Genomic DNA, 20,396 nt, shown 5'->3' with positions numbered 1-20,396 from the left:
TGACAATAGACCACACTCCCAGACATGTCATGGTACCATTCAGTAACTCCTGCCATTTACATTGTTCATTAAATGACTCTACTAGCTTTAACCTGACATGCTGTCTAAATAATCTATTAGCAGTGAGGTCACTTTTGAAGATTTTTGGGGGGGACTTGGTGACCCCAAGATGATAGCTTTGTCTGTAACTCTCAACAGTGGTTCTTATGGATTTTTTTGCCTATCATACCATCCTCTATACTGTGCGTGGGAGCAAAATAGCCATGGGTCTTTGTCCAAGCATGTTTGCCACATTTCCAGATGATTAGAACCTTTTAGTCATCATTTTAACTGAAAATATAGGCATTTTCAACAAAATACCTAGTTTCCATAGACATTCTCTTACTTACAAATGTCAACATAATTTCTTTTTATTTCAATTTAGTGTATTCTCTTGTCTCTCCAATGTTGAAAAATGACTAGAGGATTTAGCCTCTGAGTGACTTCATTTTCATACCATAGTGAAAAAGAACGTCATGAACTACTTCTGAAAGTTCACAGACACTCTGATTTACTTTAAAATGTTGCATTTACATAGGAAAATGCTCCTGTTAAATGTTGTACATAATATGTTTCAGGGGTGCCAATAATTGTGAGCAAGCTGTTTTTGTTAAAAATATGTATTTCTTTATGAGATTTTCCTTTTTCTCAGAATAAATTTGCTTGCCTTGCAGGGTATATTTTTCCTCATTGTTTTCATTGTGGGAGTACAATAAATCACCTAAAGATTATTTTTTATACCTATTTTTAGTCAACTTTTACCAAGGGTGCCAATAATTCTGGAGGGTACTGTATGGCTGTAAGCTGTCAGAGCAAGTTTCATGTCTAGCACATCAAAAGTTACAAGCCAACTTGCATTTTTGCTAATTGCAGCCATCAAAGGTCACCAAATTTCTTGTGCATTCTCCCGATGGGGTCATGAGTCTATGTACTAAGTGTGGTTTTGATACAGGTTGCTGAGATGAGCTCACTTTCTGTTTGGCAGATTTGACACCAAATTCGATTAGCATGGTCTGAAGATGGTCTATGCAATTTTGGCCAGGATCAGATGAAATTTGTAAACTGCTAAAACTTTGTAGTGTTTTTGATTAAATCCAATATGTCGGCCGAATCAATTACGTTAATGTCACAAGTTGTCCTCTGTCAACCTAATGACATTCCACAGTATTACCAGACACCACTCGTACATCATAGTTCTAAGCACAACATCAGCTACAGGGCAAAAGACATGTTTAGCATGTCATGAATTACAGTGCCCTAAAGGTCAAAGGTCACCAAAATTCTCGAGCGTTCTGATGAGGTTTTGAGTCCATGTACTAAGTTTGGTATTGATACAGGAAAGCGTTGCTGAGACATGAGCTCACCTCTGTTTGGCGGCTTTGCTGTAAATTTCTATTGGCTGTTACAGGCAAAAGTAATGCGTTGGTAAGGAATGGTCTCAAGATGATTTCTGTCAAGTTTGATGTCAAATGGGCAAATCCAATGGGTGCCTTCGCTGCTTGGCCCCTCCAAAAAAAGAAATATTGATTATCCCACAAAGGAGAGTGCAGTGTATGGATTAGGTCTATGGGTATGAAGAAAATAACATTTGCTTTAAAAATAAGCTCACTTAACCTGCTTCGTATAAAGTACCCACCCAGACGTTCTTCAATCATCTCAAAGTCCCATAGCATCTGTACAGATAACAATCTCTGTCATGTTGTTCAGCAGTGATGGGAATAACAGCGCTACTAACAGAGTTACTTTTTTCAGTAACGAGTACCGTAATTTCCGGACTATAAGCCGCAACTTTTTTCCCATGCTTTGAACCCTGCGGCTTACACAACAGTGCGGCTAATCTGTGTATTTTTATAGCTAACTGCCACTAGGGGGGCTTCTCAACCTATGGCTATTATGGCCGGTCTACAGCAGGAAACGCTGGAGACCGGAAAGAGTAAGGCAGATCGCGCGAAAAACAAGTGGAATCAAATGCAGAACAAGAGTGAGACCATTAACTCAAAGGAGATTTTCATGCACAAACAATCAGTATGGAAAACAAACAAAGAATTGCATATGATGCAGCGTTTAAGTTAAAGGCAGTCGATCTGGCTGGCAAAGAAGGAAATAGAGCTGCTGCATGTACCCTTGGCCTCAATGAATCAATGGTGAGACGTTGGAGACACCAGCGTGAAGAACTGGCTCAATGCAAGAAGATGAAAAAAGCTTTCAGTGGTAACAAAAGCAGATGGCCTAAACTTGAAGATTTTCTTGAAGATTGGCTGAACACACAGAGAGCAGACGGCCATGGTGTTTCCACCATTCAGATCCGACTGAAAGCCAGAACAGTCCCCAACGAAATGAAGATTGAAGATTTTAGAGGTGGACCATCCTGGTGTCTCAGATTTATGAAACGAAAAGGACTGTCCATCAGGGCACGGACGACGGTGTGTCAACAGCTCCCTCCCAACTACTTGGACAAAATAGCAAACTTCCGCGAATTCACACAAAGAAAGATAGACGAATATTCCATCGGACCGGACGGGGTGGTCAAATACTTTCTTCCCCCTAGCATTTAGGAAGAACATTTATTTATTTACAATGCATTCTTCAATCACAAAGAAAACTAGTGTCCTTGGCGGTTTTATTTTTACAGTTTCTTTTAATTAAGACATTAAGATCAATTGTCAAATGATGATTTTAGCAACTTTAGCATGGTATCAAATACATTTTCTCCCCACTGTAACAGATTCTGTGAAAGCAACCATCAAGCGCACAAACTCAATTCCGGCGGTGATTCCTGGGGGTACAACGAAGAATCTGCAGCCACTCGACATCAGTGTGAATCGTGCGTTCAAAGTGGCACTACGCGTTCAGTGGGAGGCCTGGATGACTAGCGGCGAGAAATCATTCACCAAAACTGGTCGCATGCGAAAAGCAATTTTTGCTCAAGTTTGCCAGTGGATCTTGACAGCGTGGAGAAGTGTCAAAATATCCGCGATCACCAATGGCTTTCGAAAGGCTGGACTGCTGCTTGACGAAGAGGAGGACGCCACGGAGGACACCATGGACGCCAGGATTTTTGATTCCGACACTGACGAAGAGGAGTTCTTTGGTTTTGAGAGCGACAAAGGACTGGGAGAGTGGCTGACGAAGCCATCCTGAGGCTGTTCTTTTCCGACACTAGGAGGAGGACATTGATGGCTTTAGTACGCAGGAAGAAGACGATCATGAGGATGATTGGCTTTTCTTGTTACAGCCGTGTTACTGGATTGATGGGTTAATGGATTAATGAACTGGACTTTTCGAATTAAGCTACATGTAATGGATTAATGGACTGGACTTTCCTGTTACTGCTCCCTCAAGCCTACTGCCGTGTTACAGGCACTTGTGATTTAGCACTTTAAAAACATTTAAATTAGGTATTGGTAATTGCCTCGTCAAGTGCTGTTTAAAAGCTTTGTTTATGGTATGTGGGAGCGCACCGTTTATTATTTCTGCTCAGTAACGTTTGAAAGCTGTGAAAGTTTGTGTGTCTGAAATGCTATGTGATAACAATACAGGTTACACAGCATGGTACATGTTCCGTACTATTGCACTAAATGGTGACTGAATAAGTTATGCAAATGTTGCATAGCCATTACTTTTCCCTCCAATGAAAGAAACGAATGCAATCGTGAAATGCACATTATGCCCTGGGCAAAAGTGCCTATCCACGTCGGAGTCAAGTAGCTTTCAATTCAAACTTACTCAAACATTACCTTCAACGTTGCATGCTTAAATGAAATTAGCAGCCAAGAGCACCAGTGGAGGAGGAGACAGTGCCACAAAACCTAAGGAACTGAAGCTTGATTTAGCCCCCACCACGCCTTTTGTCTTAGACCGAACTGAAAAAACGTATAGCCAGGTATGTAGAGGATATGCTGCCATTATCTATGGTTGAGTCGAACTCATTCAGGGCACTATTTTCCAAAATATCGGTCGGAAGAGGGGTGGCCCTACCATGTAGAAAAACATTTCTGAAATATAGACGCCCGATAAAATCAAATGAATGTGGAGCTCAAACAAACGTTATTTGTATCAATCCACTATATAATCATAATATCTACATACCATGACATTTGATTAGCTGTTAGATTGACAGTCAGCTGGCCATCCAGGGAAGCTAGCGAGACTCCGTGACCTGCCTGAACTAACACTGTGCTCCATTTACTGAATGCAAATAGAAAATGCATTTTATTCTCAGACATTTTTTTTAAGTATGCCCTAGAGAACAACTGTGCCAAATGTGATGCTTGTATCACCAGTTTTATCGTCTGCCTAATTAATATGAGTGATGGTAAATGTGCAATTTTATATGGATAATCTAAGATGGATTAAATGGTCAAGACTATATTTGCATTGTGTTTGTTTTGTTGAATTGGTGTCTCTTCATTATACTCTTCTTACAGTAGTGAGACTTTTAGTATAGGATGAGTATGATTACACATTTCATGATAAATTAGTCATATATGACATAGACTTATTTTTGTCTTTGTGGTTCACCCCTCAATTAATTTTCAGAAGGAGAGATTCCAAGCAGTAAGAGCTGCTCTGCAATCAGCTGAGATTCAGTGGCTGATAAAAGGTCCAGCTAACAAGAGGTGAGCCATAATGTTTCTGTCTGCCTTAAATGAATAGCATGCAACTGAGCCCTGTTGTAACATATATTATATTTGTCCCCGTTGGGATGAAGAATTGAGGAGACTATGAGTGCAAGTTTTGTGGCAGAGTTTTAGTGATGACAGGAAGTTGATCCTATATTAAGGCAGGGACTCTGAAAATGGGTGAGACCAGTGAGGTTTCATGTCATTATTCAAACTAATTTCTGATCTCAACTTCATGTGTGATGATCATTTGTTAGATTGGCCTACAGTATCTAACCAAACTGACAGTTCAAGTTCATGGGAATAATAGAAGGTCTTGAAGGCTACTGCTTGCTGGTGCTCATGCTTTATTAGTAGCCTACAGTATATTCCCACCCTAAGAGATACTGTGTATATATATATAAAAGATAGGCTACACCATTTTGCTGGCAGGATTTAGTAGGCCAATCGATTGCATTTTGGAAATGTAACCGCCTCGAACCAAACTGGCAGTAGACCTAGATGTGTAATTTGTCTTTGGACTATTTGATCTTAATCCACTCTCCCCCATTCATACAGGAATTAGTAAGTGCAGGAGAACATGCAGGCACTTAAAAGTATCATCACTTCTTCTAAAACATGCGATACAACGCCCACTGAAATTAACAATACTAAACAATGTGAATGAACTTTAAATGATGTCCTTTTCCCTGAGATGAATGAAATTCTGCTTAAATCTGCAAAGGGCAAAAAATTATATTCAAGCATGCTGATAAAGCGGTTGATTTGTTTGGATGCATAATTATGGTGGGAAATTTGTGTTTTTAATGAGCTTGTGAGTGAAATTAATTATCTCCTCAGGCACTATGAATATGCTGAATTGTGCTCATTGCCTCAGTGTGTGCAAGAGTGTTGGGAGCTGTTCTCTTCTGAGGCTTTCTACCTGCTGCTGTCTAACCTCAGTGGATTAAAACTACATCCACTGGCCATAGACAATGACAGTGATGATGATGAGGAAGATGATGAGGAAGGAACTGAGGAAAGACGAGAAGAGTGTGAGGACAAGAAAGGACAAAAGAAGAGTACAGGTTTGTTTATGTTGAGCGTAAACTGACTAAACTATTGATGCTATGCAATTCAGATTATGATGCAAAAGCTCTGTTTACATTACTGATAATGGCAGGTTCAAAACCCTTGTTATCCACGTATTAGAGTTAGATATACACATTGAATTTGCACCCTACTTCCAATATGCTTCTAATTCCAATCTACCCATATTGTATATTAAACACATCAGAGGGAACATGTACATGTATTGAAAAGTATAACATACTGATGCACAATATAATAATGGTAGGATTTTAAAGACTGTCGATTACTTTTGATAACTGTATGCTTGGCAAATTTCTTGAATTGGTGGAGCAAAAGTCTTTAACATCAGCACACGTTGCGCTAATGTAGAGAGCACTGGCCAGATTGGAAGCTCAAGTCAGCGCAGTTGCGACAACTCAATTTACAGCTCAAATCACACAATTTCCTAGATGGAAAGACTAAATTGTTCGTACCACCTAGTTATGTGAAAGGGCCATGAGTGTGTACATCAGGCCTGTGCAAAATTCAGAATTGAATTGAGAATGACTCTAAATTCCAATTAGATTTTTGAATTTGAATTGAGATCAAAAACAGGATGTAGAATTACAATTCAAAGTTGAATTGAAGGATGTAGAATTGAAATTCGAAGAAATTCATATTCAGTGTTTAATAATGAAGTTTCACTATATATATCAGATATGATCACAACAAACACACAACTTATAAATGAAAACAGTAACCAATTGCATTTCCAAAGTAACCTTACAAAACTGAATGCATGTGAGATTCAACACAGTCTTACTGTTGTGTGACTGGAATTGTTTAGAATTGCCATGAATTGAATTCCACTTCCTTTCATTCAAATTCAAATTCAACTTCCTGTGGGACGGGGCCAATTCAATTCAAATTGCAATTCATGAATTGTGCACAAGCCTGGTATACATGTTTTCATGTATACCAGTATGTATATGTGACCCTGTAAAGCGGAACCAGTCGTTTCGGTAAAATTTAGTAAATTAAGTTATTGTGCTCACGTGAACGGCCATAAATTAAGCTTTCCAACGATATGTATATCGAGGGTATTATACAAACTATCGCTAAGATAACCGCATCTAAAGTTGACATGGTTCTCCTGTCACGATATGCCAGAAGAGGAGAAATCACCTTTTTAAGCGGCGCGCACAACGGGAGTGACAGCAAATGTGTTGAATCTTCGCCGGGTTTAACAGTCAAAACGTATGTTTTTCCGTGAAATGCGTTCACGATATGAAACTGTAGACTGTATACAGTCGAATTATGCGAAAACGTGAAATTCAACATTTTAACCCGGAAGTTTGTTATTGTTGATTTTCTCAAAATAACGTTGTGTGCAAAACGACTGATTTCGCTTTGAATCGTCACATATATGTATGTATGTATACATGTATACATACATACATTTTGCTTTTATATTGTTTTCATCCAATCTTGAGTAAGGACAGAGAATGTCTAATAAGGGGAGAAGGACCACTAGCGAAATACTTCCGCATGGTACTGCAACTAGAGGGCGATCGCGAGCAAGTGATGAATGAATGGGTGGCAATGGAGCTGAACCCCCCAGTACCACATTTGTCTTTATATAATTTTTTCTCCTGAAATTGCATTAATGCATGCGATGCAGGATAACTTGACTTGACAATTAGCTGACCAATGCAATTTTCTATATGTGTTGTTATTCCTAAAAACCCTTTCAAAGTTTTCATGTCACGTGACACAAGCGAACCACTTTACGGCCATAGACCTAAAAGAAGGTTCAGCTTCACGACGGTCGTAATCGGTCGCGATTGTCGCGAGCATCGATGAGCTAAATGCTAGCATGTTACAGGGAAAACGGCCCATCCTATGAAAAGCAGAAAGGACATGAGTGACTTTTTATTTCATTTCCAGTGGAAAACCCATACTCAGGTAGCTACTACGACAATGTACATTAAGAAATGAAGTTGTCAACTGTGAAAAAACCGAGTTCTAGCCGCTTAGCCCCATAGACCACAATTCATTTATCACTTGCTCGGCAACGCCCCTAGCGGAATTTCAACAGATTGCAGGAACAATCCGGTACAATGGAGTTAATAGGAAGTGGACCGGCTCTCCCTAAAGGGGCTCTGGTAAGGACATTCAAGCCCGGCCTGGCCAGGTGCCAAATCACAAGTGATTTTATTTGTTTGAAAAGTAGTTGTTTCAGCCAATCCTGAGTAAGGATGCTCAAGCCAGGCACAGTTTCGCTGCATTCATATGCTAATTAGACCCACAAGCTCTCCACTTACGTCAGAGTACGTTTCCTAAAATATGTGGCACCAACAAATGCCACGTTCGCACGTTGTAAATTGTCGTTAACTGCCGAAAAATTAGGGAGATTTCCTGGCGTTTACGGGAGTGCATTTTGGGGAGTATATTTTTGTATTGGCTGGTACTGAAATTGGAATTATGGCAGGAATTGCACCACATTGGTGTGTTGAAAACGGCTGCTTAGCAACTGCTACAAAAATAGGCTACAGTACGTCAGTTTGTCACGTTAAAATGGCTTGCCATATCAGCTCCACTTCGCATTGGTGTTCTGCCCACCCAGTGTTGACATGGTCAGGATTTATTTTCCGATAATAACAGTACATTATATTAGGCTATAGTCTACTTGCCAAAATGAGAAAAAAAACTCTTACAGTGATTTGGTTATCCTTTCATGCATCTGCTGAGAAAACAAATACTGTAGATCGCCAACAGAATTTGGAAATGTCAGATGTTGCATAGAAATGTAACCTATCACTAACTACTCAAAGCTCAGTTGCCACTGTCATTATAGCAAAGATCCTTGATTTACTGATCAAGATACGTAATGTAATATGTTCGCTCTGCTTCAAAACTTACGGAGCCAGGGAGTGTCATTGCAAGATATTTTTGTATTTTGGAAGAATGTATGTCATTTTACTAAATTGTGGTCTCATTTTCCTAGATCGTGAGCACAATTTAGTAAAATGAGCACACTACTAGTAAAACGTACACACAATCTACAGTAGTAGACACAACTTAGTAAAATGAGCGCACATTTTAAAAAAGGTCTTGCAATGATCTCGCCAAGGTTTTGTACTGTCTGATTATAGGCTATAGAATTATTGGACCTTGGAACGGAAAGGCTCATTCATATGAAAGGAATTTGCAGCAGAACTTCCAAACTTTGGCAGCGTTCTGAAAAACATTCATCATAATGAACTAAACGATATCCTTTTCCCTGAGGTGATTGCTCCATCTTTTCAGAGGAGGTCCTGCCTTTGAAATGCAGCTTAATATGCAGAGGGTAAAACATTATATTCAAGCATGCCGATAAAGGGATTGATTTGTTTGGATGCATAATTCTGGTGGGAAATGTGTGTATGGCGCAAATGATGTTATAAATGTTAGTTCATCACAAAGCATCATCACATGCCCTCACCATACCTAGAGTTTGGCGTAAAGTTAGTAAAGAGTTAGCCTAATAGCTGGTTTCATTAACAAAAGGGATAAAAATCCATCTACCTCTATGGGTATGTGTATACTTATGATCGCTGTATTTTAAGGATTTATTTTTATTATTTATTTACGATACATTATTCATTCACAAATGAAGGTGGTGTCCTTAAAGGTTGAATTGTTCCTCATTTCTTTAATTAAAGGTACACTATGCAGGTTTAGGTGTTTTTTGGCGACCATAGAGCTCCCCAGAGTCACAATGTATTTATACCTGTATGTGACTGCTATTGTAGATAGCACACTTCTTGTGACTTATCCTTTATCTTTACTTATCCTTACCTGTACATAATGCAATTCCGGTAACACTTTACCCACTTATTACTGATCTGTAATGTAATATAATGGTAATATATATGCAATTTCATGGTAGTAATATTTTTAAACCACATATTACAAATACATAATGTGTAATTTCTGGACAATTACTGTGCAATTACCATTCAACAACATTGCAAATAACATAAAATAAAATGGTAATAACTGCTGTATGTACATACCGAAGCAATAAATATTTAGAATTTACTTGTGACATTGTGACATAATGTTTCTGTAATTATACCAACATGAATGGTGCTATGAAGGACTAAATTACATAGTAACTTCTAAGTGTTATGGCACAATAACACAGTGGTCAAAGTTTTTGTAGTAGTTAGTTTGATGGTAAAATGCGACCTGTTATCTGTTGTTAGGATGAAATAAATGAGATAATTTCACAATAAATATATGGTATCAGGGCTGTAAAATACTGTTTTGACTTTTCTAAAGGATTTCAACAACTCCCCACCGTACAGAAAAACCTTTCAAAAAGACAAAACAGTATTTTACAGCCCTGATACCATATATTTAGTGAAATTACCTCATTTATTTCATCATAACAACAGATAACAGGTCACATATTATGTCACAAGTAAATCCTAAATATTTATTGCTTCGGTAAGTGGGTGGTTGACGTTTTAGGCCGAAAAAAAGTTTTTGAAAAAAAATTCAGATATTATGCATGGAAATCACTTAGCTATGTTGCACTGGCTCTCCCATTCCCAAAATATGTATGATCTTTTAGAATTTGTGTTGGAATTCATATTTATTCACTAATGTCTTGTGTTAGTGACTAAAATTATCATATGGTGTGACATGAAAGTTATTGTGTGTAAAACTATGATGGGGTATATATTTTTTATGTGAGTCAGTGTATCATAATCTTCTATCATTACTTCATCAAGATCTAGCATTTCCTTGTGGAAATGTATTATATTTTACAGTATATTTATTCATCAATACACAAAGTAAGGCATTTGTCCCTAATCTTTCAATAAACTTCATATTAATTTGGACATATCTTGATACAAAAGAAATTAAATGCATACAATGTTTGCTGACCCTATTTCCTATCTGTTACATTCAGATTTGTATGATTTAGACTCCGAAAGCCTTTTTATTTTCATAATTTCTTGATGTTTCTTGATGTCACGCCAAATGATATGGTGTCACACCATATGATAAATTACACCAAATAACAATCTGTTAACGCAAAAATGTGAATATATGCATTTCACAAACAATAAATCACAGTTTTAGACAAATATATCACATAAAGGATCACTGTTAAAAACTCAGAACTTTGTAAAACAGAATTTCACCAGATATTGTATAGCACTTGGGTAATAGGTGCCACATATTAAATAATAAATGTTAACAAAATGTTAAATATGTTAAAATATGTATAACACTAAACTATTAATTAAACATATGTTTGAAAAAAACATTATTTATGTAGGAAAATACAGATTATATCATATAGTGTGACAAATAAATCATATGGTGTGACAGCAAAACCCCATCACACCATATGATATGGGGTCACTCCATATGAGGTTTCATGCACTTAGCAGAACAATGAGTCTTGAGGCTACATGCTAGGACCAAAATCATATGCTCACTTTAACATGGTAACATAGATGTAAAGGTAATTTTGACCAAAAAACTATTTACTTTTGAAATTTTCCTGAAAATTGGGTCACACCAAAAGACAGCGAAAAGTGGAACTGAGATAGGAGTGCTGGATATACTTGATTTATTGAAAGAAATATGAGAGATAACTCAACAAGTAAACTTTCAATGTCCTTCTGAGAAGTTATTATACTTCCTGAATGAGGAAGGACCCCCTATCCCTAAAGGTCTCCACACAATTGCACATTTAAAAAACATAATTTAGGGTCACACCATATGATATTGATTTTTGGGACAAAATGTTTTTGTTTATGGCTTGTTCAAAAATATTATGCCTGGACTTTAAACACTACAGACTTACAAGTAGACATCTTTAGCATTCATTGTATTTAAGTAATGGGAAAATATATTAATTAGATTTTTTTTAATTCAAAATCAAACTTTATGAAATGGGCTCGGGACAGTCACGCCATATGAGCTTTTCCTGGTTTGGCTGAAAATTTTGAAAAATAGGAATATGACTGGCATGAATGGTCCATATGTTCATATAAAGCAGGTTTTTCTGAACAATATAACCACATTTATTTGCAGATTAGACATTTCTTTACTTCAGTTTGACACTCTGGACCACAAAAAGGCCATGTCATGTCAACCACCCAAGTACATATTTACAGCAGATATTACCATTTTATTTTACCCTTAAATCCAAGTTATTTGCATTGTTGTTGTATGGTAATTGAACAGTAATTGTCAAGAAATTAAACATTTAATTATTTGTAATATGTGGTTTAAAAATATTATTACCATGAAATTGCATACATATTACCATAGCATTACCCACTTATTACCGATCTGTAATGTAAACTATCTCCAAAGAGCTTTATCTACTGACAAAGTAAAGTTTCAAGATCCTCGCGAGATTTGGCGGGGCATGGCTAGTTTTCTCAGTAGGGACTCGCTATATCTATGCTCTAGCTATGGACGATTCACCTATAGTTTGTTTACCATCAAATTGGCTTGATAACGGTGAAAAGACATTAAGTGTGTGTGTGTGTGTGTGTGTGTGTGTGTGTGTGTGTGTGTGTGTGTGTGTGTGTGTGTGTGTGTGTGTGTGTGTGTGTGTGTGTGTGTGTGTGTGTGTGTGTGTGTGTGTGTGTGTGTGTGTGTGTGTGTACCTACTGTATGTAACAGATGGAACTACAGCTACCTGTGTAGGTGAAGTAAGGAGATGGAGACGTGGCTCATACACCCTACTTCATGACTCTGAGAGTAGCAGGGAGTTTGGGCTGGACCTGCTTCTCACACTTGGATGTTTTGGTAACATGTTTTCTGAATAGTATTTCATGTTTCATTTAGTATTGCATGTGTACTGTATATTTGACAGTGTTGACTTGCATATGTGCTCAGGCTGGCAGCAGGATAATGGGGGTTTCACTTCGTACATTGCTCATGGAGAAGATGAGGAGGTTAGTGTTCTTGCCCTCAACAGTTATGGCTGCAGATTGTGCTGTACATGTGCAGATATCACATGCATGCCACTATTGTCTTAACATGCAACTCATAAACATGTCACTATAGCAGTATATCCTCATGATTTACTTATTAATTATTTTATCAACATTTCATACTTCAAAAATAATATTTGTATTGATCTAGTTGAACTTTTAAACCAATAAATCTATCGACACATGAAATAATAATTTAAAGACGATATAAAGGTAGAAATGCATATTCAATATTTAATAGATGTATTATTATTATTTGTTGTAGTTGTAGTTGTAGTTGTAGTTGTATACGACAAGCAGTGAAACTAGTGGGGAGTGGGGACGGTGTTAGTGTAGTGGTTGAGGAGCCGGGGTAGCGTGCAGTAGCCTGAAAGCTGTTTGTTTCCCAGCTTCAATTAACAGTGGACAATTAAAGACTTATTCTATTCTATTCTATTCTAATCTATTCTATTCCACCTTGAGCAAGGCACTTAACTCCAAATTGACATATGTAAGTCACTGGACTAAAAAAGTGTCTGCTAAATGTAATGTGATATAATGTTAATGTAAACCTTGCCAACTCCAAAACTACAAAATGCATACTAAAATAGAAAGAAAGAAAAGGGAGTAGAGAGAGCCTTAAATTAAAAGTGATAAAGTTACATGAATAATACTGGCAATATTGATATTTCTAAAAATGCAATGTTTTTTTTATTATTATATCAAATAGTCTACTGTGTTTCAGGGGCGTGTCTAGGGGGAGGCTGGCGGAGGCATTGCCTCCCCAAAGATAACCTCTGCCACCCCAGAGAAATGATCTGCGACGGGCGAAAAATGGAAAATGCACACCCATACTTCTCTGTTGGATTACTCACGAAGTCCTAGTCATACTAATATATAGTGTCACTTATTGACAGAGCACGATCTTAGCTTTCTGATGGTATTAAGAACTTAGTTGCTGTAATAAGGGTTCGCGAGAAAATCAATATGAATTTAGGCAAGGCCTGCATTAACATTCGCATTATCTGCGAAAAGTGCAAAACGCACACCCATTCTTCTGTATTGGATTGCTCACGAAGTTCTAATCACACTGGTATCACATGCATATCACCTGACAGAGCACGATCTTAGCTTTCCGATCATATTAAACACTAGTTGCTGTAATAAACAGTTCGCGAGAAAATCAACCTGAATTTACATGAAATGTAATCGTTTTTATTCCATCTCCACAACATTACCCTCGGTAAAATATCTCAAGCTCTTCGTTCAACCTACACGTGGCAAACCATATCAAAACAAATGGCAGACCTTACCAACTACGAGGCTATAAAGCATTCATTTGTAAGCCATTCCCGAGTAATCCAGCTTTTAAATTGCAGGCAGCTATAGGCTACGTACAGGTCTCCAACTTCGCTCTGTATGTAATAGCACCCCACAATAAACACTGCATGCATATTGTGCTCTTCTTGTTTGTTTTTTGAACGTTTATTTAAACCACATAGAATCAACGCATTGCTTCCACATATTTCTATGCATTATGCCTATTTTAGACTAGCCGAATATCATTACACTGAAGCCTAATTACTCTCACGTTCTCTTAAAGTGACAGGCACTCAATGACATTAAAGATAAATGTAAATCAATATGACAATCATGTAAAATGTGAGTCAAAATAAAAAAAAATCTATATGAAATAGTCAACTTAATATAACTAATTACGCATAGGCTAGCCTATCATAATGTAAACTTATATGAATTTCGAAATGTTTGAAATACAAATAAAGCCACCTTTTCACTGAGTGTCTTTGATCTCCACTGGTGTGGTGGGACTCCCAAATCAAATCAAGAAAGTATCAAAATTCTTTACTTATTATCAGTATCAAAACAATTGTGACACACTAATAGTCTTATGTATTTTTCATTGACTATGTCTCCTTGCTGATGCATGAGAGATAGATAGATAGATAGAATGGCTAGAGATCATCTATGATTCTGTATACCTATTATTGTATTGAATGTGAGTTGTATCAGTCACAACGCCACTACAAATGATATTGGGAAACCCATACATTTATTCACCTGGTTTAACAACTACATTGTTTAGTCTAGGGCCTAGACTATGGGCACTGTGAGTCTGCCAAGTGGCCATGCGCTAAAAGATTGTGCTTTTTTTGTTGCCACCCCAAATAAGCCAAATGCCCCCCCAAAGATTGCATCCTGGTAACCCCTCTGCTGTGTTTCAAATAGCCTACTGTAAGACAAACTGCAAACAGATAGTGTAAGTCCTTTGTATCTCTTCTGTGCTAGCAACCTTAGCTTATAAATAAAATAATGATAAAATAAATATTATGAAAATATAAAAACAAGTATGTGTGTGTTTCCTATTACCTCATATACCCCATAACTCATTTAAAACAGGCGAACGTTAGACACTGGGTTTTTACATCAACATTTCAAAAGGCTATGGCTTGAAAGTGGTCAGAGATCCTCTGACTACTGTAAATGTGCAAAATCTTTGAGTATTAGCATAAGCTATTCCACTGCTTGGTTGGATTTCCTGTTGTCCTGTCTTCTATAAGGGAGTCATTAACCGTATGTTATTTGCACACCTATATGAAGTAGATCCAAGTTGTTGTCCGTATCACGCTTGAATATTAATTTGCCAAACTTGTTGTGAAGTTTAAATTAACTGCCACGTTGGATTCAAGCTGAAATACAGACGTTCAGAACATAGTGACATTGTAGCATATGACGGAGGTGGATTTTAGCTAGTTGGATGTCATGTAAGCTAAGTAAAATAGTGATGTTTGTAGCCATGTGTCTGATGTAATAGCACCAAGTTGCCAATACAACTCTGTCCTGATGAGCTGCTTGGCCTCTAATCACTGCCTGCACCTATATCATAACCATAACCATAACTAATGTGTGTTTGTATTTTAAGCTCTTGACAGTGATTCCTGAGGACAACTCTCTGGCATTGGTCTACAGAGACACAGATACTCTGAAGTTTGTCAAATACGTCAATGACAGAAGCTCTTCTCACAACCACCAAGAGCCACCAGGAACGTTCTATGACTTCTCATTTGTTTATTATGAGTAAATAAGACGTTGAAACAATGGTATTAAGTGCTGATTTCAAATATTAATGGTGTTGGGTGAGTTGGTCTAGTGAGGTATAAAATGTCCCCTATGCAGCATATCCAATACTGTTTGCCCTTACAGTAGTCAAAGAAGATATGAAATTGTTTCATTTAATGTCTAATGTATGTCCAGTTCAAACTGAAGTAGCCATACTTCATTTAATTATTTAGACTCAGACACCACTTTGCCACATTGTAATGTTGTACATAAACAAATATGGATTTTTTCCTCCTTTTTTGTTTGCTAATTATGGCCATTGTCACATCCAGTTTCCATTGTTGATTCTCATTTTATGTGTGTTTATACAGATAGAAAATGAATGGCCGTTATTATATACTCTATCAGAAATTTGAAATTGAAGATTCCAGTGAGCTCAACCCTCTCATTCTTCGGGATATTTTCAGAAAGGTTATGTTAAATAATCACTTGCAACACTCTCGGTAAGCCTGTGTAGCCCAAGCGAATCGGTGCATAGTAACATGATGGTGGTTTTAAATGACCAGTCAAGTCACTTGACAGTGAATTTAGCATGATGAGGGCAGACATTTCAGTTAAAAAACTGCAGTCCCGCCGCTCCTCCGTGAGCGCTTAGTTTCCTGAATTAAGTTTCCCATTAATTTCTCCAGTCTACATCTAGAAAAATGTGAATGAAGAGTTTTAGACCATGCATAGGCTACCCAGCTACAACGTGACTTGTACTCATACAACATATCATTTCCAGCAAAAAGACAGAAGTAGTGTTGCTTTCGTCAACGAAAATTATGACTAAATATGGTCGTCAACGAACTTTTTTCACGTGACTATAACGAGACGAGACGCAACGTAAATGCTGGCCATGTGACGATGACTATAATTAAATTTATAAGGCAATATCGTTGACGAATAAAAACAAGACTAAATGTGGTTTACAAAATAAAAAACATGCTAACATCTCTCTTCATTTTCGAAGACCAGAAGGACAGGAATGGTATAACATTATTTTGTGTCGTTTAGTCGTGTTATTATTTTTGCAGTATTTCTGTTTCCTGCGTCTCACTTCAGGGGCGCATCAGGTTGCATGGTCTGATTAACATACCAGAGGACCAGCGTTTCTCGCGTGGGCCTGTTGGTCATATCCGGTGCTTCTGTCACTCATCTGATAATATTTGATCATGTAGCAATGGAGCGGTAGATGTATAGCCTATCGTTATCGCTAATAGAAGCTAATAATATAGGCTAGGCCTACTACGTTCAGTCCGTTAGATTGGCAACTCTCTCAGTTCAACTTTGCACTAGGCTACTTATCTCACCTCCGCATGTAGATCTAATTCAGACGAAAATGTCAACAGGCAACTGCAGATTTGATTAGTGTGTAGCCTAAGCTTCTGTCCAGCTGATGCTGGCGCTGTCATATTGCCTACAATAGGCTAATAACATTATTCCACCGATCAGCAACGAAGTTCTAATCATAGACACATTTTTAATGGAACCTTGGCTTAGTAGGCTATCTGTTGTGTGGGAATTGCAAGAAAACTATTGAAAACAATTCCTTACCGACCACACAAGTGCGCGTGTGTCGTTTATTTAAACGGTAGAAAAACTGAATCAAAGACGGTGCTGTTCATCAACAAAATCAGCATGGAGTTAAAACGTAATTTAAAGTCCCACGCATTTAAAGGGGCAGCGACCACTCAAGGCATAGGCCTGTAGCCTACCAAAACTGATGAACGTGAAATGCGTTTTATAGGCTACAAAACACTACATTAAGATGACAACTGTGTGTAACCTCGCTTAGGCTACCTAGTTAATGGTGAAATAGCATCCACATTTACAGCATTCAATAACCTAAGGACAACTTGATCTTAAGTTAAATTGTTCTCAGAAAAGGAACAGCAGGTCTACAGAATTTTTCAAATAGTCCTTTCATGGTGACAGGGGGAGACCAAACTCTGTGTAACATACCTGATTCCACTGTCAATATTCAGTGCCTATGTAACCTGTAATATTTGTAATTTTTTAATCCATCAAAATTAATCAAAATGTATCATTTCCTATTAAAGGGGTTGTTCAGAATTTTGGACATAGGACCTAATTTCCAGGTTAGCCAGTGTGATATTTATCAGTGGAGACCGTTATCTGTACATTTCATCCAGTCCTATAGTTTCAGAGTTCGCTGGTGCTATAGTGCCTGCCACTAAAAACAGTCTTACCCAGTCTATGGAGGAACAACCCCTTAAAATAGAATTGCATTAATAAAAAGATGCTAAAATCCAATTTTCATTGACTAAAACAAGACTAAAAGTCATTAGTTTTCGTCAACTAAAACTAGACGAAAATAAGACTAAAATGCTCATACTTTAAGTCGACTAAAACTTGACTAGACTAAAAGAGTATGAACGTGACTAAAACTGATAAAAACTAAAATGACAGCTTGACACAAAGACTAGACTAAAACTAAAACCAAAACAGGCCGCCAAAAACAACACTAGACAGAAGAACTAAAAAAGGCAAACGTAAGACTGTGTACATATTTTAAACTCTTAGTGAAAGAACTACTATCCCATGAGCCTTTTCAAATGTACAGTAGCACTTCATTTCAAACATTTGCAGCGTTAAGATAGTTTAACATGCTTCTGTTTTAATCTGACACAAAAAGATGATTAACTTCCTACTATTTCCATTGAGTAAATTCAACTTTCAAGATGAGAAAAATGTTTATCGGACCGCCACACATCGGTTCTCACAGCCCTGGTATCCATCTTGATTTCAGCGGGTAAGGTGATACTGTGGTGAATAAAACATTTTTTTCTTAAAACAAGGTTGGTGCCCCATTAACTTTTGCCATTTATATGAGCATGTACAACCGCTTAGTCATGTCGTAGCAATGAATAGTTACGATTTTATGGCCTATACTCGTAATGGTTTATACTCAGTTGTTAATGGAGAAATTGTATGGAATTCTTACTTCCGGAATCGCCAGGGGGCGTGACTGGTCTATAGTGTTGAGAACATAAAAGCTACTAAGTGAAATGTGCACTTTTATATCCTGCATGTTTAGCCTCCAGTTTTGCCACACCGAGATGTTGCGTCAAAATAAAAGTTCTAGAAAACTTAGGTGTCTAGGCCAATGACGGTTCTAAACAAGTCCCCCAATTTATGAGTTGTAATTGGGATAATGAACTCTGAAATTTGCCCCAAATCTGTTATCTCCAAAAAAGGAGATCCTAGAGAAAACTGGCTTAGCTTATTACAAGTTGCACTACAAGTTAGCTCCAGAAGTTCCCCATCTTAACTTACCAAAGATCACAAAATCCACTCAAGTCAAATGACAAAAGGGCAAAAATGTGAGTTGGGCAAAAGCATCTGCCTTTCAGGCTCCTTTGTCACCGTAACAGGTGTGATTATTCAAAATTCCCATGAAAAAATCACAAGTAGACTACCCTAATGTCCATCTGTTATATGGGCAAAGATGACAGCCGAGAAGATGCTGTGCTTTTTTGTAGTCCGTTGTCAGAGGTCTATAGGAACAGGATTGAATATGATTGAATAAGATCAGATGGGTATCACTGTGGTGTTGAGGTTGTATATTGTTTGAGAAGATATCAAAAAGATATTAAAAGGTATTGAATTTCACCTCAGGATTTCTGTACCCTGTCCATTATTTTGTGCCAATAACCAAGTCACATGGTGTTTTGTGAAATAGTTTGTCAATTGTTCGTTGTGTTTGTGTGTGTGAGATGGTATGAAACCCTGATGGTCATAGCCCATATTTTGTGTGTTTATCAAAAGAATGTGCACCCATCCTCATCTACATCATGCTCTATTTCACTGAATTGTGCACTGAATTTAAATAGTGTGCTCATTTTACGAAGTTGTGGGCTCATTTAGCTAAATTGAGCATATTCCCTTGATAAAGTTGACTAGAGAGAGGAATATGAAATCATCTTTTGGAAATTGATCTTATATTGTGATAAAACAAGGAAATATCCAACCTTTAAGGACACCAATTTTCTTTGTGAATGAATAATGTATCATAAATAGATAAATGTTCTACCTTAAAATACTGGAGTCATATTGGCACCCCTATGTTAACCATTCCCATAGAAGCAGGCAGATTTTTTATTTTTAAAGGCCACTTATTTCATGGATCCAGGATACTATGCATCCTGATAAAGTTCACACACCCTTCATCATACCTAGAGATTGGTATGGTGTTTCGTTCGTTTTGTTCAATTAGCCTATTAGCCTTTGATTTGCATTGAGCTCATTGAGCATCAAACAGGCTAATAGGCTAACTGAACAAAACACTATGCCAATTCAATTCAATTAAAAAAACTTTATTTATCCCTGAGGGGCAATTTCTCTGTGCAGGCATAGTGACATATAAGACATAACTCAACATAAGACGGGGGGGGGGGGGGGGGGGGGGGGGGAGGATGTGTGATGATGTGGGGGAATTTTAGCTCAATTTTAGCTTCAAGCTCTGTCTGAGTTTCTTGGCCAGTGTAAAGAGTGGTTGATCAGCTACCATAAGTCTGACCTGGATTAAGGTATCTGATAGTTTGTCTGAGAA

General features: G+C 37.6%; 1 protein-coding gene across 1 annotated transcript in view; it reads left to right on the top strand.

Annotated features, from left to right (window-relative positions):
- ogfod1 (2-oxoglutarate and iron-dependent oxygenase domain containing 1) overlaps positions 1-16,579 on the top strand; it is a 30,593-nt gene extending 14,014 nt beyond the window's left edge. The window contains exons 9-13 of the mRNA XM_062549878.1: positions 4,579-4,658; positions 5,502-5,728; positions 12,411-12,536; positions 12,627-12,685; positions 15,645-16,579. Coding sequence (XP_062405862.1) covers positions 4,579-4,658; positions 5,502-5,728; positions 12,411-12,536; positions 12,627-12,685; positions 15,645-15,803 — 651 coding nt within the window. The 3' untranslated portion in view covers positions 15,804-16,579. The remainder of the gene's footprint in view (positions 1-4,578; positions 4,659-5,501; positions 5,729-12,410; positions 12,537-12,626; positions 12,686-15,644) is intronic.
- The last annotated feature ends 3,817 nt before the right edge of the window (positions 16,580-20,396 follow it).

The sequence above is a fragment of the Sardina pilchardus genome, chromosome 11 (genome assembly GCF_963854185.1).
Source record: "Sardina pilchardus chromosome 11, fSarPil1.1, whole genome shotgun sequence".
NCBI lineage: Eukaryota > Metazoa > Chordata > Actinopteri > Clupeiformes > Clupeidae > Sardina > Sardina pilchardus.
Note: the sequence above shows the minus strand (reverse complement) of the source record. Positions and strands in the feature narration are given on the sequence as shown.